The 24,994-nt window shown below is 33.3% G+C and overlaps 1 protein-coding gene across 2 annotated transcripts in view; it reads left to right on the plus strand.

The window, feature by feature from the left end:
• GRID2 (glutamate ionotropic receptor delta type subunit 2) overlaps nucleotides 1–24,994 on the plus strand; it is a 1,394,934-nt gene that overhangs the window by 873,531 nt on the left and 496,409 nt on the right. For both annotated transcript variants that reach the window (XM_063108375.1, XM_063108376.1), the window contains 3 exons: nucleotides 4,329–4,502; nucleotides 11,912–12,073; nucleotides 22,665–22,784. In XM_063108375.1, the coding sequence (XP_062964445.1) occupies nucleotides 4,329–4,502; nucleotides 11,912–12,073; nucleotides 22,665–22,784 (456 nt within the window). The remainder of the gene's footprint in view (nucleotides 1–4,328; nucleotides 4,503–11,911; nucleotides 12,074–22,664; nucleotides 22,785–24,994) is intronic.

Genomic DNA, 24,994 nt, shown 5'->3' on the forward strand with positions numbered 1-24,994 from the left:
TGACAGAGACACAAAGGATTACTCAAAGCCCATCTCTTCTGAGCAGTCAGAAAAGCCCTGAAGTGGTTAACTTCTCTGGGACTCTCCAGCAAGAGGCCTCCCTTCCTCGGGAAATTAACCACGAATTGGGGTTCTCTTCCTGCATTTATTTTCCAGACCAGGAAGTTACAGGAAGAGAACATAGGTGGGGTTATAGTTTAACAGTATAGGCTGGTAACTTTCAGTGAAACAAGCCAGATGACATTCCAGTAAAGCTATCAACAAAAGCTTGATCTTAGCAAACATTCCTTCTTACAGCAGTTTCTCAGTATCTTTACATAACAATCAATAACTAGTCTATCCTTGAGCCAGCAACCTTGCTGTGCCACAAATCTTTATCTTACACCAGAGACTTATATAGCCTGAGGAAAATTTCCAGTCCTCCACAAGGTCAATATTTGAAACTGCAAGACTTTGGAAAACCAGGTCCAGTGAAGTACATATGCTTTTTAGTATATTCCACGTATTTCAACATTATGTTTGACTAATTATTTCATATTAATGTTAAACTCTATGAAAGTGTCAAAGGGTTATCTTTGCTGAGGCATGAAGAATGTAAACATATCAGAAAAAAAGCATAATCTTCTAAACTACACCACGTAGTAGACTACTTAGTGTCATTACTATAATCTGCTTTATCTAGAATTATTTAATATTTTTAAAACATCCCAGTGTCTAGAATTAAAATTTCAAGTATCACTCTTTAGAAGATGGTCTAGTAAAATCTTGCTATTCATTCATTCATTCATTCATTCATTTTTTAAAAAATTTATCAGCATTTATTGAATAACTACTTACTAAGAGCCAGTAACTTTGTTAGATGCTAAGAGGTAAAAGAATGGGAAAAAGTGGGTGAAACTAATGGGGAAAGGTGAAATAGGAAACTATTTCTCTGAATTGTCTTATGTAATCTAGGTTAGTATCTGATCTAATGGATTTTAAGAGTCTTCCTCCCTAGAATTCTATTAATTTAAACCTAAAGCTGATACACTACAAGGATTCAGTAATGATTCATTTTTCTAATAGACTTTTTTTCTGGGAAGTGACTGTTTTGGGATGGAGTTGTAGCCCTAACAGATATTTCAGCTTTCCTTTTTCTTCCTTGGGTCTTACACAGTTCAGGGCTTATCCTAAATTAAACTATTAAGGCAATGTGAATAAGAATATTTTCTTGGGCATATTAACTTGATTCTTAATTTTTTTTATTATTCAGATAAATTATTTTTGGGAAAAAAGACTATATGCTTTGCTCCTAAAGAATTAAAAAAGGCAAGTTAAGTATACTAAATATATATTTATTCATTTTTTATGGCAAAATCAATTCTACTTTCTTCAATATACTTAATCAAATAAAGAATACAAGAAGGATAAATAATTTCTTGAAATTCATTAAAGTTTGGAAAATATCTGTATGTCTTTATACAGATGAGCATATTTGGTGGGGCTGGGGGCTCAGGAGAGTGAGTACACGTTTGGTAAACTAGTTCTTTACATGATTACTTTTAAAAATCTGATGGTTTAAACATTATTTTTTTTTTAATTTAGAACATTAGAACAATATAGACCCTGATAGATTTTATGATAGTTTCACATTTTAATACTGAAATTTACTTATAGATTTTTTTCATTTAAAAAGATCTCTTTATAGATGAAGCAATCACTCATCTTTTAGTGTTTATATAACTTTGCATCTGCCAGTCTTGAAATGCACCTTCTGAAGTGTGGAAGTAAAGTTCTGTACATATAAAATAGCTGCCTAATCAAGTTTTTATATCACTATCAAACTGGTTTTGAGATCAGATGTCAAAACTAAAATTGCAAGAGAATTTTTTGAGACAGACTGTCTGTTAGTTTCATTTAGAATGGCAGATTCTTTTCTCAGAGAAAATTACTTTCTTTTCTCTTCCCTAAATAATAATAGAAAAAATACATTCAATTCAAATTGACATTTTTCAGATATACATTAGTTGCTTAGGCACCTGAGAACTTAAGCTCTTGTAACCTGTAAAAGGTAACCATCCCTTTTTGGGGATTTGAAAATTGTCTTCTTAAGTTTTTGGCTCTTGATAAATGAATTTATCATTTTTTACAGAATCCTCAAGCTATTACATGCTGAAATAATGTATCTTTATAGTTTTAATTCCTATCATTCATAAATATTAATATAAATAATTCCTGTAAGGAAATATGAACTTCTTGTATAATTACTTCAGAGAGTGTCCCTTTTGATGACATATATAAATGCATCCTATGAATAAAGAATGTTGTGAATGAAGAGTGCAGAATCTCCCTGGTTCTTTACTTATAAAGTAAGAATAAACAGTGTCTGATTCGGAGTGTCATTTTTTAGCATAAAATGAGATAATAAGAAAAGTAGTTAGTGTTTTGCTTACCATATAGTAGGCACTTATTAAATGTAAATTTGTGCTCTAAGTGTGCTGATTTGCAGTTCATCCTGGGTTGTGTAGATAGAGACAGAGCTATTTGATAAAACGAGTTGTACGATAAAATGTTGATAAATCTTAGTATTGCTAAAGAAAAAAGGCCCACACATATGAGGGATCTTCAAAAAGTTCAGATTCATATTGTCTTTTAATTTAATTTTTCCACTAACTTTTTGAAGTACTTTCATGTAATACAATTTAGTTAATATTACAACAGCAACACAATTTTCCACTGCCTTTTAAATGAAAGTTCCTGGCTGCACAATACGGATTTAAAAAAATGGAAAGATGTTGAATGGCATTGTTAATATTAAGTTTAAAAGATTTCTGGTTAAAGTTAGGGCTTAAAATGGAGTTGACAGGGCATAGTTTAATTCTGCTTTGTGAGTAGGTGACAGAGAATTAAAAAGTGACCTGCTCTTTGCCAGAAAGAGTTTCTTGGTAACCAGTGAAATGACACAGACTAAAGGAAAAAGATGGCATTTTAAATTGAGAAAAACCATTTTTTATGGTACATTTAGGATTAATCACTCAGAAATCCAGGATATTACACTGGATATAGCTGATGGCAGGTGTTATTTTATTTTCAGAAAAATCCATATTTCTTAAAAACCATAAATTAGAGATGAATTTTAAAGCTAATATATGCTACAAGGAAGAATACTATGTAATTAGTAAAGAAAAGAAGAACATTTACACCCGTAAATTGTCATTTTCTTTTTCATTATTCTGTAATAATTCCTTGGATCAAAACCGAAAAATGCTCACTGCAGTCCAAAATTTATCTTCTGTCAAATCTTTTACTTCTGTTGTTTTAAGAATCTATTCAAACCAATAGTATGTTCATTGCAAAGGCTTCATTGGTTTAAAATGTTCCAAATGGACACTATTAAACACAAACTACTTTAATAAAGGCTGCCTTAGAACTAAAGCTTATTTTGATCACTAATTCCAATTAGAACTGGTGGATTTTATAAAATTATTATTTCATTTTATTACTTCTACATTCATGATTGAGCCAAATCTTGAATTTTAAGCTTGGAGTTTGGAGGTGGAAGGAGAAGGAAGTGGAAATTACAGGATTTTTTTGGTTTTTAGCTTGGCAAACTAAAAATATGCAAAGTAAAATTCATTTAGATAAAGAGCATTGGGTTTCTCCCTTCTTTCATTCTGGTTCAGACCATATTAACCCACAGAATTTTTTATCTTTATGTCAAGACCACAGTTATAGACTAACTTACCCATTCAAAAGTTAGCAAGCACTTTGTTTAATCTATTTCTTACCAAGTAAAACTTATGATTTCGCACCAATAGTTCTAAGAAATAATTAGGAAAAGTTTAAAAACAAAAAATTTCCTCTTGCTCTCTTTGCTTGCCTCATTTAAAATCCTCATTTTTTATTGACAAGAAAAACATATATTACTCTTACATTGCCACTATCTTCCTAGGTACTCAAAGTATCTTGAAACTCATTAATGAATAATAAACTATGCATCAACTTATTTTGTGACTTTTTCAATGTTTTGACCACACCTATTTTTTTCTGAAGTGTTCAATATAATATATTATAAACTTATTAATAAAGTATATTTAAGTCAGTTGCCCCATTTATAATTATTTAGGCAGTAATGTATATAATTTAAAGCACAGACAGCAACTACAAATGAGTTGATCATTTTAATGAACCTATGTTTTTTTCATTTGGATATGTGCTAAGCATTAAGCAAACGTATTACAGTAATAGAATCCCTTAGCATTTCCAGATAACAACTCATTAATGGTTTTATGTTTCTGTTAATGTATTAAAGTATTTCTGATTCTTCCACTTCTTATCTTATCTTATAGGAAATAAACGATGTGGATGTACAAGAACTTGTAAGAAGGTCAATTGGAAGGTTAACGATTATTCGTCAGACATTTCCAGTCCCCCAGAATATAAGTCAGAGGTGTTTCCGTGGCAACCATCGAATATCTTCAACATTGTGTGATCCAAAGGATCCATTTGCTCAGAATATGGAGGTATACTCTCGATCCATGGTATTTCTTCCAGGGCATTTTGTTGGGCAATGGCAAAGAGAGCTTTGTGAGTTGTATTGGATTCAGAGCTATGGGTGTACATGTTATCATTTCTGAACAATTCTCCTCTTCCAGCAACTTGGGAAGTCTGATTGGGAGAGAGTGCTAAGAATCTGTCTTTGATCCTTTTGGTCTCATTATAGAAAATATCTACTTCTTTAATAAAAATATAATAAGTAAAGATTATTTCCTTCTATGCAAGTAGTTCTTTGGCATTTCCCATGGTAGAAAATGTGATTAATATTCCTAATGACAAATTCCAAATTATTAAGCTAATAAATTTGCTTGACTTTTCTGGCATAAAAAGGACATAGGTGTTTATTCTTTTTTAAAAGATTAGTCTCCAGTTTGAAGAACTTCAGTAAATAAAACTATTTACAAATGCAAAAAGTACTGTAGTGTTATATAGTCATATCCAGCTCAGACAGGAATTGCTGAAATCTTTATCATCCAAAACACAGCAAAGAATTTGAAAGTAAATAAAATCTCTGAACAGCAAAACAGAAGACACCAAGTCTCTACAGCTTGCTCATAAGAATGCCCTTTAAATACTCACTTACGGCCTATTTCTTTTTCTTAAGGAAAATCATATCAGATCTCTCTCTCTCTCTCTCTCTCTCTCTCTCTCTCTGCACTAGAGATCTCAGTATGTCAATTTGAAGGAAATGTTACAAAAAGCTGGTACACCGACAATAGCAGAGCAGCTATAAGGAATGCTCTCTAGCAAGAGATGGGAAAAAAGAATCAATCAGATATACTAACTCATACATCCTGTAAGTGTAGGATTTCTCCTGTAAAAACAAATCTATGTTATAAAACAGTTCCTAAGGGTATCAGTGAAGTATAATACTGGCATACTAGTTAATATTTAAACAAGGACCCTAAAATATCAGCAAAGATTTGTCATGGTCAATTTTAGAAGTCAGAAAAACATGATATATTTTAGAAACCTATTCTTTTAAAATGTTTACTATTAAAAACATTTTAGTACTTAGGGATGTTCAGTTTGAACGGTTAAGAATTAAAACTCTAGGAAGACCAGTTCATTTCCAATAACACCAGATAAATAGGGGGATTTTGCAAAACTACTTCTCCTTTTGAAAAATAACCCCACAGCCTCTCTCTTCTTAGTAACATTTGAGGTTTTTGTAGATGAATTACCATTTGTCCAACCATTTCCTCAAGACTTCGTAGCACTGTCATGAGCAGTATGGCTTCAGAGTCATTACCCATAGAATTTTCTGTTCCCTGTTGGATTTTAAGCTCCTTTAGAATAGGTCACTTCCAGGACCTGGCATCACAAAGTCCCATCATGTGCTTCTCTATCGTTTCCTTCATCTTTCCTACCACAGTGCTTTGCACCTTTGTGAATATTAGTAGATTTGTATGTAGTCAAGAAGGCAATAGTCAAGTAAGCCACTCTGAAGCCTTAACAAGGCCTGTTTAAATTTTAGTGTGACTCTTATTGATATGCTTATCATCACCATCTTTGCATATTAACTGATCATGAGTAGAAGTATACTTGATATGAAAATGATAGAATTCTAAATGGAGAAAAACATGAAAGAATTTTGATTTAGAAAATTATGAAATATTAAAGGCTGTTTCTGTCAAAACTAGAAAGGAATAAAGGACAAACTTAAGAGAATGAACTGTGTCATTTAGGGAAAGCAGAAAATATTTTAAAGCACATTCACCTCTCAGCTTAATTCTTCCATATCAATTACTGAGGTCCTTGAAATCAGGGAGCAAATATTTTATTTATCTTTATACCTTATACGATTCATTGAGACTGTACAGAAAGCACCAACCCCTCCCTAACCTTCATCTTACCCCTCAAATCCACAGATGGAAGAAAACAGGGCAATTACTTTTTCTTTGAGGATTTGTTACATATTAACTTCCTTCTTATGTGTGATAGAATTTGATTAAATATTTAATATGTAAAAGGAAAACTGACAGGAACTTTTATATGTGAAGATTTATATAATTAAGAGTCTGAATGCAGGGCTCTTGAATTTAAAATGTTCCACTAAAAGCAGAGAATTTGATACACATCTCCACTAAAAGCAGGCATTTGATACGCAGCTTTGCCTCAACAACATTTTTTTCTGACTGAAGTTAGAGGAAGTAATAAAATAAAATGCTACTTTAGATTAAATTCTGATCAACAAGATACCACTGACTGATAATTTGGGAGTAGGGGAGTTCCCTAGGAGAAGTAACCTTGTCAAGTTGGAGTCTATAAAAATAATGCAGGTAAATATGAACACAGACATATACCTTAGAATTTAGAAGGGTACAATTAAGAAAAACTTAGAAAAAAATAAACATATGCAAATACGACTCAAATAAGTTCTAAAAATAGAAACCCAACTACAAAATCACATTAATTAATATGAGGAGAGGAGAAGAGGATACAATAGGTCTGTGTAGAAATCCCTGGGCTGTCACATATTATAATGTACATAGAAAGGGAAGTAAAAAAAACTTTTACAGTCTTTATAATTAGTGCCAGAAAGACTAAAATTTAGGAGTAGCTTAAGTTGCACAATAGATTTTTTAAAAAACCTCTGAGCTAGAAAACAGTTTTAGCAATACAAGAAACAAGAAGGAAATAATCCATTTACTGTTTTGGTGAAACTATTGTTAATGGCTACTAATGGAGGGAAAACAGAAACATCCAAATCCTTTTGTTTCTGTTTTCTCTAAGAAATACTGTCTCCAAATTGGAAAGGTTAGAGTAAAATTCATTAAATGGAAAGTAAGCCACTGGTTTACAAGGAACAGGGGTTTGGAGATAGTGAGTGTGTCCTAACTGACTTGAATAAGGCCTGACAAATAATTGCTCAGGGTCAATACACCAGCAAATGGGATTACAGTATAATTTAAAAGTACTAGAGAAATACTTGCGAAGAGTACCAATGCACAAGAGATTGGTATGTTGTCTCAATTCCCAAAAGGGAGGAGAATAAATTCTCATAATTGGAGTTTAGTACATTAAATGTTAACATTTATGTAAACTGTAGAATACACCTTGAGCATGAGTATCCCTTATCTGAAATGCTTTGGACCAGAAATGTTTTGGATTATGGATTTTTTATTTTTTTATTTTGGAATATTTGCATATTTGGGGATGGGACCCAAATCTAAACACAAAATTCATTTATGTTTTATATACATTTTATACACATAGCTTAAAGGTAATTTTATGCAATATTTTTATTAATTTTTTGCATAAAATACATGGCCCATTACATGAGGTCAGGCGTGGAATTTTCCATTTGTGACATCATGTTTTCAAAAAGTTTCAGATATTGGAGCATTTGGATTTTGGATTAGAGATGCTCAACCTGTATATTATCAAATAAATGCTTTGAAGTACTTCAAATAAGACAATAGGGCTTCCTTAAGAACGAGCACTGTCAAACTAAGCCCTCACTAATAAATTTTTTAGATTGGGAGAATATTATAATAAAGCTATTATTGTATGTTGATTTTAATATGGTGATTGACAAATTTTCTTGCGAAATCCTAAGGAAAGACATTGAAAAGTCTAGATAGATGGATGCCACTCAAGCATTTTTGCCAAAGAACTCCTAAAGGCAGAAGATAATAAACACTTTGGCCTTCAGATAGAAAAAAAGAAAACAGTTGAAAATATTTTAAAGCCTCGTTACTACCTTTAAAAGTCATAGCATATTAGTTTTTATCAAATTAAAAGTGGCACTTCAAATAATGTGCCAGTTAAGCTGTTTAGTTGTTTTTCCTCCAGATCTTCAAGGGATTTTATATACCTAGATATACCAATCAAATCTTCAAGCAATATTGACATGCCAGAATATGACTTAGATAGATATATTCAACAGCTTTGAGTACTTCCTGGTATCTGCAGCCTGTCACCAGGGGGTTCTTTTACCCTTAGTTTGAGGCATGTGAAACCAGACAGATATTCAAAGTTCAGTGACAAATATTCCACTCTTGAAATGCAAAGCAATTTCTATGGTCATTCACAAGATTCTGTCCTCGGACCAAATATTTTCAAAATGTTTGTCATTACATGAATGCAAATGAATAAGTCATGCTTATCACATTTATAAATGACATATAACTAGGGGAGATAATTTATGTTGTATTAGATAATCAAGATCCACATTGTTTATATCAACTGAAAATAAGTCTAAAAGTTGAAATTTCACAGAGATAAAGTATAGAATCAAAATCAATTATGCAAAGTCTAGATGAAAAAGTCCTGGTTTGACAGCTGTTCAAAGCCATTATTTGAAGGCAAATTGAGTATGAGCATAGCACAAGTCATATTTGCACCAACATTTTAATATAATCCTGGTCCCTATATCAGAAGCTTTTTGCTAAGATCTAGAGAGATAATATCTTGCACTACTCACTCTTAGATCACATCTGCAAAAATGTGTCAGTTCTGTCTATTAAACAGAAACATTGAAAAACAAGAGGACTGAGGAAGAGAACTGAGATGATGAGCAGCCTAGAAACTATATACCAGGAAATGAACAACTGAAGGATATTTCAGGACAAGCAGCAGATAGTGTCAAATATCGGAAGGTTGTCATGTAGAAGAGATGGGTACTGGAGGTTCAGTGATATTAGAGAAAAAGTGTAGTGACACTAAGGTAAAGAGAAATGATTGGTCAGATGTGGGATACTGGAGTTTAAGATTTTAGAGTGATATATATTTGTGTCTACTGAATAGTCATTTGTGTTGATTGTGGCCAGAGTAGAAGTGAAGATCATCTGTGAAGAAATTGAAGTGACCTTTTTAAATACTGAGAGAGAGAGTTTGGAGAGGAGGAGTTAAATACCTCATGAATAAAGAGTGACCAAGAGGTCAGCAGAGGATGGCAGAAAGTAACAATAAAGTGTGGCATAGGAGAGAGCATGAGCCTCAAAGGAGAATGGACTCTTGCCTGAGAAAGAAGTGATAGATTAGGAGGGGTAACGAAAAGCTCAGAGAATGTCACCACCACTTCCTGATCCTGCAGTTTGGAATGTAGACAAATGAGGAGAGGCAGTCATTGGTTGAAAATACCTATCACATATCAGGTACAAAGCACTCACCTTTAAGACCAGCATAGATGCTCAAAGTATGCAAAAAAGACTGCCACAAAGTGTCAGGTTTGGGCAGAATCCAGTTTGCCAGATTTCTCATGTCTTGACTTCTGCCAAACCCACCTGACTTTAAACTTAACTTTCTTGTTTCTCTTCTTCCTGTGCTTTGTGTTCTTTTATTTGACAACTGTTTATCAAAAACTAAATATGTGCTAGGATCTAGGCTAAGTCAAAGGAAAATAAGGTATAGGAAAACAAATGTATAAGGAGGAAAAAAGATGTACAAAATGAGTCCCCATCCAGAAGGAACTCATGTCCTAGTGTGAAAGGCAAGCTAAAAAAAAAAAAAAAAAAAATCTTAGCATTATGATGCTTCAATAGAGGTATGCACTGTGTGCTTTGGGAGATAAAAAGAGGACTGCCCATCATAGTCTAGGATGGTCAGAGAGGGTGAGAAGTTGTCAGGGTAGGATTTTCCTAGCATGTAACCTTTGAATTGAATATTGAAGGAAGATAAATAGTTGGAGAAAGGTAAACAGACTTCAAAAGATGCTACCATGACAATCTCACATACCCACTTAAAACACTCAATCAAAGGGAGAAGCAAAGTGAAGCTAGAGAGATAAGAGGAAGCAAGTTTGAGGCAGGGGAGCCAGGAGAGGTTATAAAAGGCCAGATAATTTTGACAACTCTGTCAAAAGATTTTCCCTTAATTGCTGGGTACAGCCCATTCATTCTTCATGTTCCTTCTACACTTACATTTTCTCCATTTGTTGGGTCTTCACAGTCTAATTCCAACTTGGATTTTGATTCAAGGACTACTTTTAACTTCAAGGTTCACACTTCAAATGTATCAGATTTCAGCATTTCCCTTCTAGTTTCTCTAGTAATTATCTGGCTGGGGGGGGGAGGGATGGGAGGAGGGGGGGACAGGGGTGAGAATAGCCAGCCCTAATACTTCCCTATAAAGAACAAACTTGTATTTCACATAATGCATAAGAGTGTTCAATGTATCTTCAAAGAAATATCTACCTTTCATAAGTATTGTACATATAAAATGATGCTTAGCAAGCACAGAAAACTCACAAGACAGTGTTAGGGAGCTCTTATTAACAGCTGTACATATCAAACTCTAATTATCCCAGTAGTTGAAACAGTGTCATTCTGTGATGTGAGCAGACAATTTCATGTTTCCTTCATGACTAATAATAGCCAGAGAAAAATCAACATCCTCTCTCCCCTTTGTTTTGAAGAAAAACTGTGACTAGACACTTTTAAAAACCCAAGAAAATGTAAATGCTTTAAGATGGAATTAATTATCACTACATTGATTTCTCTTTTTTTTTATTTGATATTGGGGGTTTCCTTCTGAGAGGTAATAATGTAGCCTTTAACAGCTTTTATTGACCTAGGACCCTTTTTGATATTCATTTTTTCTGGATAGTTTCTAATTTCTTTGAAAAATAAACACATTTAATTATTAATTGACAAATATGGGTTGTGGTCTGGCAGGACTTAATTGTAAGAAAACAATAAACCTCAGCAAAAATTGGCATAATCTATTTTTCAATTTATGTAGAAAAAAGATAATACAATGGTTAGCTTAGAAGAAAGCATTAATATAAACATACTTTCACAAATAGTAGTTTATGATATTTGTCACGTCAATGAATTGCAATGGATGTGTATACTTATATAATTTTGTATGGATCTTTGATCACTGTGATATTTCTGAATGGTTCTTTTTTTTTATTTTTTCATTATGGAATTTCTATAAACACAAACATACACACAGATGGTTGCTTCCTTTTTTTGCACCTATGACACTCATTTCATATGTAAGATCAAGTTGGTATTTCTCCATCTGAATAACGAAAATGCAAAAACTTGACATATTCAGAAAACGTATTATTTGGTTTGCCCTTCCAGTCTTATACCCTCAGATCCTTACCTCCTCAGAAAGAAATAAGGGCCAGTGATTTTCTAAGGTCTGACACTAACAGCCTTGCCTCTGCCGAAACTTCTTTTTTATCTTTTCTTTCACACCTAAATAAGTTGAAAAGGAATTGAAGCATACAATCAGACAAGACTTCATTCTCAATGGCAAAATTGCCCAAGAAATGAAAAAAGAAACCTTTAGCTTAATAAATAAGCCAGTAAACCAGCTGTCTATGACATGAACAGAAGCAGCGGTGCCGACAGATTTCTCCTTATTCCCGATGGCTAGCGTCAATGATTGTAATGATCACTGTTTAATGTCTTTTCAGATTTCAAACCTTTACATATATGATACGGTGCTTCTGCTGGCCAACGCTTTTCATAAGAAGCTGGAGGACCGGAAGTGGCACAGCATGGCGAGTTTGTCATGTATCAGAAAGAACTCCAAGCCCTGGCAGGGAGGGCGTTCCATGCTGGAGACCATCAAGAAGGTAAGTTCTGATGAGCATTTCACTCCTCTTAATTTTCACGTAAGGAGGATACAATAAATCACCGATGAGCTATCTTTTAGAAGATTTTTTTTTCTCACTAATATTGTGCCAATTCACAACACAAAACAGTGTAATGGAGAAATAAAATATTAAAAAAGAAAAAGATCAGAGGATCACAAAGGAAACCCTTATTGTAAGGGAATTTTATGAATTTCATGCAAGTAAAAAAAAAAATGGTAATTGAGATATTTTAAATTGCCTTGGCTATATCAAATCATTTTGGTATCTGTCCCACAGTACAAAGAGGTTTTTTTTGAACCACACCATCAACTGAAAAACTTAACTATCTACTTAGTTAGAAGTTTTTCATTTAGATTGTACATGGTAAGGCATTGGATGTAATGACCTTTAATTTATTTTACAATAAAGTATGATCCATACACCGTTAATATGTTGCAGCATCGTTGAACTATTTGGGGTACTCGATTGCGTTATTCTTCCTTACTGTCAATGTGTTGCTTAGCCTGGCTGTGAGCTGCTTTGGCTTAGCTACCTGCTCCATTTCCAGAAGGCAGTTTATGTTGTTTTGCCCCTCTCAATGGTATAAGCATTCTGCAGTTTATTAGCCTCTTTGTCATGTCATCCTTGCTGACATTTTCCGTTTGTCTTGCACAGCTCCTTGGATTTAAAATGAAATGATTAATAAAACAAACAAATTTCTCCTGTACCCTTCACACAAAGGAGACAGCCATTTGGAAGTTTATGTTCTTTATTTTTCCCATCTTTTTTTCTTTCTGCACGTGTTTGCCTTTCTCTCCTGAAACACAAAGAAAAATAGCCAGTCAAATGAAAAGTCAAAGAAAAATGTAAAAATTTCATGTTAGAAGGGAACTAGATGTACAAAAAAACAAGAAGTGAAGGAAAAGAAATATTTCAAATGGAGAATCGTCTGCATCTTTCTCCTAGTACTATGAGAATTTAGGCTCTTATCAACAGAAGTACTTGGGAATTAAATGTATTGAAGATATTGGCAGAGAAAGATTTTTCAACTGTGAAATGAATAAGTCAAATCTAATCTCTAGGTGTTGCCAAAATCTCCCAGCTCTATCTATGTAGAGAGTTGGCAGGTATGAATGCAAGAGAGGTTGTTGAACATGATTCTGATCCTGCCAATTTATTAATTCATGGTTTGGCTAGGATCTAGGAGCCTGAATATATTTATTCTTCTGAAGCTTTCTCACAAAGACAGAATTATACTTTAGGAGGTTGCTTAGGAGACACTTATTTAGTAAAAGAATCAGTCAGTAGGAAGGAAAGAGAGACACACACCATAATATGTAGGGTATCTCTTATGTACCCATTCAACATAGAAAAAGTTGCTGTTAGAAAATTTATAATCAAAACAATAATTTAATACAATAATTATGAAATGTTATTTGGGGGACTATTTGAATATTTGTCCCTCTGAACTTTTACCCCAGTAGTACTTTTTAAAGGAATATAAGGGTACTTCAAAAAGTTCATGGAGTAATAGAATTAAAAGATAATACGAATCTTTTCATGAACTTTTTGAAGACCCCTCGTATATCCATTCTGTGCATCAAGAGGCTAAGTTTGAATAATGTACATGATTGCAAATGTTCAATTTCATTATTTTTTGTCTCACATTTCAAATTGACCTTAAAAAATGAATCCACTTTTTCCAGTCATGTTACTTTTTGCCTCAAATGAGTGCTTTTGGTCATCCTATGCAGAGGTCAAGGCTGATCATACTACACACACCAAAAGAATTTGGAAGTGTATTACTCACACAGAGAATCTCTAAGAGAGCACAGTGGGCCCAAACAGATCCAGGCTGGCTTTTGCAAAGCAGAAGGCAGGAGTGGGCTGAGCCTTTTTAGTGGCTAGGGGGTGGGGCTGGGGAAAAGTCCCACCCATGTGAGCTGGAGATTTTAAAGGCTTAAATTTCCCAAGGGAATCAAATAAGGAAGTGCAGAAGGGACTTTCTTAATCAGCCTGTTCTCATGCAGCACCCAAGAGGAAAGGGAAAGAGAGGCTTAAAAAGAAGTCGGAAGCCATACATCACAAATGAGGTCAGGCTCTTTATTACAATGGCAATATTGTAGTGATAAAATTTTTAATTACATGCCCTATATTAAGGGCATGCTATATATACTTTACAAAACTATGTACTGCTGCACAGAGTATAAACAAGTAAAAGAATGAGTTTCCGTCCCTAAATTAATTTGTATTCTCATTATAGGGGTAACACAAAAGAGTTAAAAAGTAATTAAATTGACATAAGTAGTGTAAATGTCCAGTACAGTGGGGTGCAGGGGATGGCTGTTTCTCTGGTACTCTTGTATAGTAGCTTTATAAATTATTGTATGAATTGGTAGAAGTGTTTCCTTATTTTTCTTCTTTTTTCAAAAATTAGAGTTTAATTCTCAAATGTTTATTTCTCCCAGATACGATCAGCACTCCTACAACATTGTTATTTACATGGATTTTGTAAAGTATTGTTGAGAGAATTACAATTTTGGGGGCCGAGCCCGTGGCGCACTCGGGAGAGTGCAGCACTGGGAGCGCAGCGACGCTCCTGCCATGGGTTCGGATCCTATATAGGACTGGCCGGTGCACTCACTGGCTGAGTACCGGTCACGAAAAAGACAAAAAAAAAAGTATTATAATTTTTGAACTATTGACTTTTCTCATATATGGGCATGGTATCTATTCATATGATCATCTTTTTAACCCTCATTAAAGATTTATAGTGTTCTTCATACATATTTCCATTGTATTTGTTCCTAAAATCTTATAGGGTCATGCGCATGTGTGTTCTATCATGAGTGGGATAAGTTTCCATTATATTTCCCAACTAATTATTGTAGGGATATAAGGAAGCCATTGATGTTTAATACATTTTGTCACTAACCTGATCAACTTGTAAAACTTAATTACTGGTTCTTGCTTCTTTCTTTGTAGCTTTTTCTCTTGTGTTTTTCAAACAGACATTGATATCATCTTCAAATAAAATTAATTTTATCACTTCAGTTCTAATACTCTGTCTTTTTAAAACTTTGCTTGGCTAACTGATTTAGCTTCCACTTTCAATCTTGTATAATTTCTTGATAAACAGCATCTTGGTTTAATAAAATACCACAAATATTATACTCTTAAGTCTACCAAGGGTATTGTTTGAAAAGAGATTTGTAAAAAATTTTGTGAGAAAGTGCCCTTCTATTTTGTTTTATTATTTTATGTACTTAGGATTTTTAATTTTTATTAGTAATTCATAAAATTTCAGAGTAACAACATGTAGTAAAGTTAGTCTAACCTATTTCCCTCAATTTTAAGGTAGAGGAAACTGAGCCTCAGAAAAAAATAAATGACTTGCTAAGGGTTACACAGCTAAATTGTTTTAAGTACCAAGTTTTTTGGCTTCTAATTCTTTCATCTGTGTACTAAACCATTTACTCTTTTCACTGATCGTGGTGGTACTTTTATTCACTCCTGTCAAAATTGCGTGGCTAAAGAAAACACACACCAACAAATCATGAAAATAAACACCATGTGTTATATTATGTAAACCATACATAACTTTTAATATGTTCTTTTTTGCAATCTTTAGTTTATTATGAGAAGCTACATTTAATTGTTATATATTTATATATTTTTTGGGGGGGGGAAGGAATTTCATATTGAATAATTTAACTTGTTTATGTTACATAACCTAAGCAACCTTTTAAACTTTTTTAACTAAATAAGTAAAATCAGTAAGAGTTGAGCTGCTCTGGAGGAGAGTGGGAGAGGATTTCCACAGGTAGAATCCCATCACAACCAGTACTCAGAACCACAATTTGAAAACCACTCCCCTGGGAACATTTAGAAATCAATTTAAGCAGTAGACATCTATCTTCTTGCTTACAGGTAGTGGAATAGTGTCATGCCATGCAACATGAGCAGCCCATTTTTATTTATAGAATTGTTCTATGTTTAAAGGCAATCATTTTTCCTCATTATTTAGTGTTAATATTTTTAATACTAAAATAATTTCCAAGAACGCACTTTATTCATTCATTTATCACTCTTTTAAGAGGTATTTATCACATATTACTATATTATAAAATGTACTGTGCCAACTCTTTTATGGGATTACCCAAAAATGAAATTTAAAGCTTAGTAGTGAATATTGACTAAGTATATTCCAGAGTATAGCTTTTTGTATACTTAGTCAATATTTACTACCACGCCCCAAATGTAATAAAATAGGATTCTGTGGAATTTTAGAGAAAAGCATGGTTTGCTGTGGTACACGTTCAGATACACACTTCACGGCCAAGGCACTCGTTCTCTACGAAGGCGCACAGCTGAGCCTCTGTTCAAGAATTATTCTGGACAGAAGGGAACTACTCCACACACTTCCTAGGAGCAGCATACACCAATGGAAGGTTATTGCAGTACTAGAAATGTCTAAGTCCCTTCCCTCAGTTTGGGACAACTCTGAAGGGTTGTTGTAACTACAGGCCAGCCCATTGGGTCACCTGAGCTGCTGTGTTGTATTTGCATCACAGTTTCACCTCTCCCTCTGCCCAATCCCTCTTCTTTCACTCCCATGCAGGTGCTTTCTCAGGAGCAATTCAAGTAAATCTCCTTCATACCAGCAAATCTCCATCTCAGAGCTATTTCCTGGGGAACCCAACATAAAACAGAAAATAGATTAGAAATATTTGCATGGAACTGATGGTATCTTAATGGAATTTTGAAAACTAGAAGGCTTGGGGTATGTAAAGCTATGGGAAAAGGATATTTCAGGTGATAGGAGTGCTCTAGCTGATATATCTATTAGAATAAACCATGTGTACAATGACAAAGGTTGATTAATTTCCCAGAGTACACAGAACACATGGAGAGAACTGTTTGGACTATAAAGAGATTGAGCAAACAGAAATTATTTTGTGGGTAAATGAAAGACACTAAAGAATTTTGGGATGAAATCAGACCTGAGTTTTAGAAAGAATACCCTTACATCTTTAATTAAAAAAATGAAAATAAGAAAAATATTACATTCAAATATATGTGATTACACATAAAACCACTGACCATTTTCTATGTATTAAGAAAGTCAATGAAGATTCAATAAATCCTTAAGTCAAATACTTTCACATTGGCTTAATTGATCAATTTCTGTTATACTTTGTGGTAATTATTTTCAATACCGAATGTGGGAAAATAGAAAATACCAACATTTGAGGAGTATCCCAAATTTTTAAGTACCAATACATTTTCTCATATTGGTACATTTTGATATCTGAAAGAGTATTTTACGAAGTGACAAAAATATTATAATTATACCAATTCTTATAATTTATTCATTCAACAATATTTATTGAATATTACCATATATTGTACTCTGAAATCATAGAATAAGGAAGGAAAATAGAAATATCAGAAATAATTACAAGTGTGATCAGTTCTACAAAAAGGGAAATACTCTTAGGGAAATATGTGGGTGGAAGCCTACTTGGGCCTAAGAATGACATAGAAGTGGACATGTTTAGTATGAGTAGGCATTAGCCAGGAAAGGGGAGGGGAAAATATTCCAGAAATGTGGGAGGAAGAATGTTTTATGCAAGGGAATGTTAGCAGGCTTGAAGGAAAGGGAGCACGGCATATTTATGCATCTGAAATAAGCCCGGGATGGCTAGAAAAGAGAGAGAATAGGGACATGGTTCCTTATTAGCGAAGAGAGGGAGATGGGGAAAGAACATGAAAGGTTTTGTAAGCTGTGTTAAACTTCCTAAACTTTATTTGAGTGATAAAATGACACAGAAGTATTTTAACCAGGGAGGTGATGAGATCAGATTACCCTGTGACTGCCAAGTGGAGAATCCATTCTCCGGCTCTCATTGAACCAGGACAGTTTGGATGAGAGAACATCAATTAAGAAGTTCATGTTCCTATTTAGAGGAAGCCTGGCAAGGGCATGGGCCTCAGGATGGAGAGAAGTAAATGTCTTTGAGAGATGTGTAGGAGACTGAAATAAGATGTGGTGATTTAATACAAGTGTGTGAGGAAGAGGAAGAATAAAAAGATGACTCCTAGATTTATGGCTTGGATGAAAATAACTCTAATTAGTTGTTTTGTTTGGTTTAGAGTGTTTTTAAGAAAATTTCAATGCAGTACTTAGAGGAATGGAAACATATTACTTTGCTTTTTGTCTAAAGCACTGTGTATTATTTAGAATTTACAAACCTGGAGGAAAGAGAGAATTTAGGAAAACACAATCTGACTTACCACAAACAGTATAGACTGGAATAGAAGACAGCCTTTTTTAAAAAAATGTGCAAATAAACTTTTGCCATAGGAGATTTTTAAAATACCATTCATGCCCTTGAAATTGGCCTCTTGCAGACTCACCAAGGTACACTCCAAGTTCAGGTCATTTGAATCGTAAAGTGGGTAAAATAGCATAGATTTTAACTTAATTCAGTTCAACATACATTTTTTTGAACAATTCACTATGATATGCATATGTTATTTTGGACACACAGTTTATATAGTCTAGAGGAAAAGATAAGTACAAGATAATTTTAGTTCAGGTTCCTCAATTAATTAGTTGTCTAGATTTCAGTTTCCTCTAAGATGTAGATAGCATAATCAAAATACTAGCAACATCCTATTCTCAGTTTGCCACAGTCTCTACTATGAATATTTGAGTGTATATGTATATAGTAAATTTATATGTGCATATATATATATATAAATGTTATATGGCAAATATTTTTCTAAATATTTCACACAAATTGAGTTTTTTGTTTTTATTTTTGTTGTTCGCATCCTGTACCCTGGCATTTATCTACCCATACTATCTTTCTTTGCTTAGAAAATGCAGTATGTTTTTTCTGCAGGGATTTTTCTCTCTGCACCTACACTTATGAAACATGGGTGTATCAAAGCACGCCACTGATTCTGGCATCTCCCAGTGTGTTCACTGCCTTGCTGTGCTCATGATTATTTAACAGGGTGTCCTTGGTTACCAAGCATTCTGCAGGTTACAAGGAACCTAGGAATATGTATAAGGAACTTAGGCGAGTATGGTAAATATTTGATGTTCCATATGATCCTCCTGAAGTGTCCCTAAGTTATTTTGCAATTTCAAGTATAGGAAAAGATCCTTCATACATAGAATGAAATAAAGGCTAAGTAAATATTTTTTTTCTTTTTTTCCCACTTATCCTATAGGGAACAACACACTTTTGCCTTTCAGAAACTTATTATCCAGTGGTAAATTATTACCAACCTCTAATTCTCTTCTCCTTATTTTTCTTCTCTTTGTTTTCTATATTTGATGCTCACCAATAATTCTATATCAGGTGGGTAGGATGAAATCCAAACTTATTTTACTTGGCATTATAAAAAGGTTTACACTATCAGCAATTTTTACTGTCAATTTAAAGGACTTTTAGAAATTATCTGTATGTATTATTTGTACTATCAGTGTCCCATTAGCCTATTTTGTTTAGAATCTGCCACATCAAGAGATTAAAAAAATACAACTGTGCATGTGCAAAGACAATAACCATTCATTGTCACCTGGCCAGCACACATTTTTACCAAAGCTCTGTTTTCAAGGGTCATCTGAGGATAGATGAAAAGAAGTTCAAAAGCACGGGAATTTTCTAAGGCAATCAAAAATCAGAGTGGTTAAGTCTGGGTGAGGTAACAAAGGGCTTCAGTTAAAGGGTTTCTTTGCTTGAAATACTGACCTTCCAGGCATCCCTGACATCTTCATGAGAGCAGGTTTCATTGATTACACATGCCAAGAACTCATTAAGAATATAGCATAAAGAAGATAAATTACAAAGTCAAAAAGGTGAACAAGACAAGTGGAGGCTGCAGCAAACTAAATGCAAGTCCCTTGATTTATTGTTTTTTGTACCTTGTTCAATGTAAGTACACTAAGTCGCTCAGTGGCAGATACAAGCTAGGTGCAAAGACATGGCCTGGAGTGGTCATTTGCGTATTGACTGGGAATAATAGTAAAGCACAAGCGGTCTAGTGCTCATATGTTTAAAAATTTCAGGTGTGTAGTATATGTGCTATATAGCAATCATATTAATAAGGTACAGTATCTTTCCTTTTTTCCTAGAAATTAAATACTAAGACAGAAATCTAAGATTCTGATATAATTAGGAGATATTTGAGGTAGATGTGTGGCAGAGGATAAGAAAAGTTCTTATAAAAAGATTTCTGAATACCAGTAGTTTGAACTTATGCATAGTAATACAAGCTATATTTGTCAGTCAGTTTCCTGCAGTATTTGCCATTTGGTGACATTAATGATAATAAGATCCACTCTACTTAATTCAGTCTTTAAAATATTGGATGTTTTGAGATATTAATATTGAACTAACACATAAGATCAAATTGGCTTGCAAGAATCGGATACATCACCTACATAAGAGATACTTGTACAGGCAAGCAAGGGGCACAGACAAAGGAGAAAACATATGGCACATTCTGCATGGCTCTCCAGCTCCTTTCTTCCCACATTGAACATGCACACTCTGTCTCCAAGGAGTATCTTGCAGGTTTACCTCTCACAACAGGGAACAATTACATTATGAAATATCTTATTTTTTATACTAGAAGGTGTAAAGCTTCAGGACACATTCCAGGGAGCAAACCATTAATCCATAGATCCTGGGTTTATTTACTACAATATTTCCTTCTCCTGGAATATCCTCCTAAGGGCTTTGTATAGATAAGGACTCTTCCTCCTAGTAAATATTACTAGTCTATTTACCTGGAATTCCAGGTGACAAGGACATTATACCTGCTTACCCCTCCTCAACCCACCCCACTCCTTGCCCTACACATCCACCAGTAAAAGAAGTGAATAAATCCTAGACCAGCTGCTTTAATTCTTTTCTCTTGAAGTACTAATCAATAAAATGTAATTGAGTTTAAGTTTGCATAAATATTTTCCATAACCATCTAAATATTCAAGCATATAATGAATATTTGCAAACCTAATAAACTTTAATTGAATAAAACCAAGACCATGCTTGTAATTTCCATGAAAACTAGAAAGCTCAAAAACTAAAGAATAAAATAGTGGTGGAAGCAATAATGATAATAATTATAGTAATTAAGCTCTCATCATATGTCAAGTACTCTCCTCTGTATTGTTTATGTGTATTATATTATTATAAGAATCGTAATAATCTTCAGGGGTAGGTACCATTACTTTCCCATTTAATAGATGTAGAAATTGAAGCATAGAGAAATTAAATGACTTAGTTTTACACAGCCAGTAGTTTCTGATTCCATTTGTAAAATCCAGGAATTGTGACCTATGCTAATGACTGCTAAATAATACACAAAAGAGCACAGACACATCAAATTCAACAGGTTTTCAATTAATAAAATTGCATAATAAAAGAGAAGCTTGCTGATTAGAAAATAATAGCGGAGAATTAATTTTGTTGATTATTACTGTTACAAAAATAAAATAGATTAAATATTGAAATTAATGATTAAAGTAGAAAAACATCAATCAACAATGATTTATTGAACTCTTGTTATGAATTAGCATCAAGTGGTAGGCTGCCAGGCACAAATTAAGTAAGAGTTATAGCATATAGCATAATATCAGCCAAAAACCACTAGAAGTGGAGTTATAGGTTATGGCAAATAGATATATTTAAATATCAACATTGCAGGAGTGATAATTGAAGCAGTTTACAAACTGAAATAATTTGTTGTCCAAATAGATGTCATTATCATGCCAAAATTCTAAGTTACACATACTTTAGTGTTGAAGTGACTCAGAATGTGATTTTCATTTGTAAAATCTGAAATAATGAGGGCTGATAAACTAAACTGAGAAAAGAATGGTAAACAAGAGAGAAAGAAGTATGACCTACATTGCCATCTGTTGGGGAAATGAACATCTGTCATGTGGAATGAAAGATGAAGCTTGGAAATCCCCAATGAATCAACAGCCAGCACTACCAGTTAAGAGTAAAAACAGATTTCAAGCCTAATTTAGCTTTCTTTCTCTCTCTCTTTTTTTAATTTGGAAAATATATTTAAAGAAGGAGGAAAATAAACCTCCAATAGTTTAGAAACCATGGATTTTAACATTCTCAGGTATAAATTTAGATCAAATTTGAATGAAATAGTGCTGGAGCAAAGAACATTGTTGAAACTTGTCTCCAGAGTAGATTTTATGCTTTCCAGAAGCATATTGTTTTCTGACTAATGGATCCATGCAAGACACAAGGTATGGTGGCAAAAATGCTAGCTTGAAATTTAGTCTCTGCTCTAACATGCAGTCATTTGACTCTTTGGATCTAAATTTCCCTGTATGTATGGCAAATAGATGAGACTGAATTAAATAATATCCAAAAAGACTTCCAACTGTACTCCTTTTTATGCTGTGCACTTATCAAAAATAGCCTGTTAATAAATGCATGCTTGAAATATTTATTTTATACATGAAAGTAGAGTTCCTAGGACTTCCTTTTATTTATTTTTTTTAATTTTTCTGAAATTTTACATCAGTATCTGTTCTCTCCTTTAGGGTGGAGTTAGTGGGTTGACTGGAGAGCTGGAATTTGGAGAAAATGGAGGCAATCCCAATGTCCACTTTGAAATTCTTGGAACCAACTATGGAGAAGAGCTTGGCAGAGGTGTTCGCAAAGTAAGACCAGATACTGATAAATATGCTTTTTCCTATACTAACTATGGTTTTGCTTGGCTATTCTCCATGCAGTATGATCTCAAAACACATTAAAATCTGTATTTTTTGAAAGAAAAAGGAGAGAGAACTAGTCATTGAAATGACCTTAAATACTAACCAGCAGTATTAAGTAATACATTCTATTTATGCTTTAGAGTAATTTAAAGGGGAAAAAAGTAATCTTATGGTCATCTAGGGAAATGGCATAATCTTTCATTCATTATAATAGTAATTTTAATCAAGCACTGAATTTAATACTTACGTGATGCATATCTGCTTGGTTTTTAACTTGTAACATGAACAAAATTGGAATAAGAGCCTGGAAATTTTTCATATAGCAAGACAGAAAGTCTACTATAAAATGTGACATTACAGTATTTCAACTTATATATGTGTTATGTAATAAGTGGAAAACAGTTTTCAGGAAATGAGCTCTTGTTGTATACATGTAAGAAGAAGCTGAGTGCTGATAAAGGATGTTTCATGAAATACTAAGACAATAACTTTCTCAAGGGGAAATATAAAAGTCCTTGGAGAAATGACTTTTCTGTAGTTTGGATTTGCCATTTTTATGTATTCTTGGTAGTGAAAAACCTAAGGTAATTTAGTGTGCATATAGAGCTGATAACTATAAATTTATAACTATAAAAAGTTGACTACATTGAAGGTGTTTCTTTTCAGTGCAGAGATGTAAGATGCAGAAAAATCTAGATAAAATGAAGTTAGGAGTTATTCTTATTAGCAATAAAATTTTCTCAGTAAATTTATACTAAGGGAGTTGAAATTATCTTAATAAATTTTTATTTTTGTTTTATAGTGAAGAATACCAAGCATATAGAAAACTGCATAAAACGCAAAGACAGTTTAGCGAATTATTTTAAAGGAAACAACCACTGCTATGGTCAAGAAATAGAACATACTAAGCATCCTAAACACTTCCATATGCTTCTCCCTGATTATATGCCAGACCTCCCTTCTCAGTAGAATAACCATTAATTTGAATTTTTATGATACTCATTTTTTTTACATTTTAAATACATTTTATCACCTATGTTTGCATTCTTATATGAGTTTTGCCAATATTACAGCTTATGAATGGACTCAATATTGCATATATTCTTTTTTCTTGCTTCTTGTGTTTAACATTACGTTTGTATTATTCCTCCTTGTTCTTACACGTAGTTGCAGTTTATTCATTTATATTGCTGTATTGTTTTCTATTGTATGAATGTCACAATCTACTGCAGTTTGTTTCCATTTTTAGACTATTATAAGCAATGCTATTATAAACATTCTTGAACATATATCTTGGGTACACACTCTTATACTTGTGCACTTATTTCTGTAGGTTTTGTTTACAAGAGTAGAATTGTCGTGATACCACATAAAGCATATCTTAAGAAAGCATATCTTAAATTTGCTAGATAACATCAAACCATTTTCATAGAGATTCACTAATTTGCATACCACCAGTAGTGCAGGCAAGTTTTCATTGCCCCACATTCTAACTTTATCTTGGATTTGTCAGACTTTTTTTTTTTTTTTTTATTAATTTATTGGGTATATGATGATACATTCTCATGGTTTCATTTTACATTTCCCTAATTATAAAAACCTTCTGCACCTTTTCCTATATCTTTATTCTCTTCAGATTTCTCTTTGAGATAATTGTTCACTCAATTTTTTTGGCCATTTTGGGGGAAAGTTTTCTTTTGTTTTCTAACTGATTGAGTTATTTATATATTTTAATTATCAGTCTTTTGTAATTTATGTTGCCAGTATTGTTTTTCTCCGTATAGATTTTATTTTCATGCAATTTATAGTGCCTTTAAATTTAGTAGCATCATTATTTTTTTTCTTATAATTATTGCTGTTTAGTCTTATTCAAGAACTCATTCCCTATGTGTAGAGTAGGAAAGACTATGCTCAATTGTTCCAAGGTTTTATAGCCTTGCCTTTTAGATTAACGTCCTTTTTTTACCTGGAACTATTTTTTTTTTTGATATATCGGTCAAGAAAAGAGTAAAATTTCACTCTTCAATATAGTATCTTGTTTGTTTTATTGAGATATAACTTAAATACAATAAAACACACATTTTAGGTGTACAGTGAATGTCAGCAATTGCATTCACCAGTGTGACCACCAACCACAGATCAAGTTATAGAACATT

This window comes from Cynocephalus volans, chromosome 9 (genome assembly GCF_027409185.1).
Source record: "Cynocephalus volans isolate mCynVol1 chromosome 9, mCynVol1.pri, whole genome shotgun sequence".
Taxonomy (NCBI): domain Eukaryota; kingdom Metazoa; phylum Chordata; class Mammalia; order Dermoptera; family Cynocephalidae; genus Cynocephalus; species Cynocephalus volans.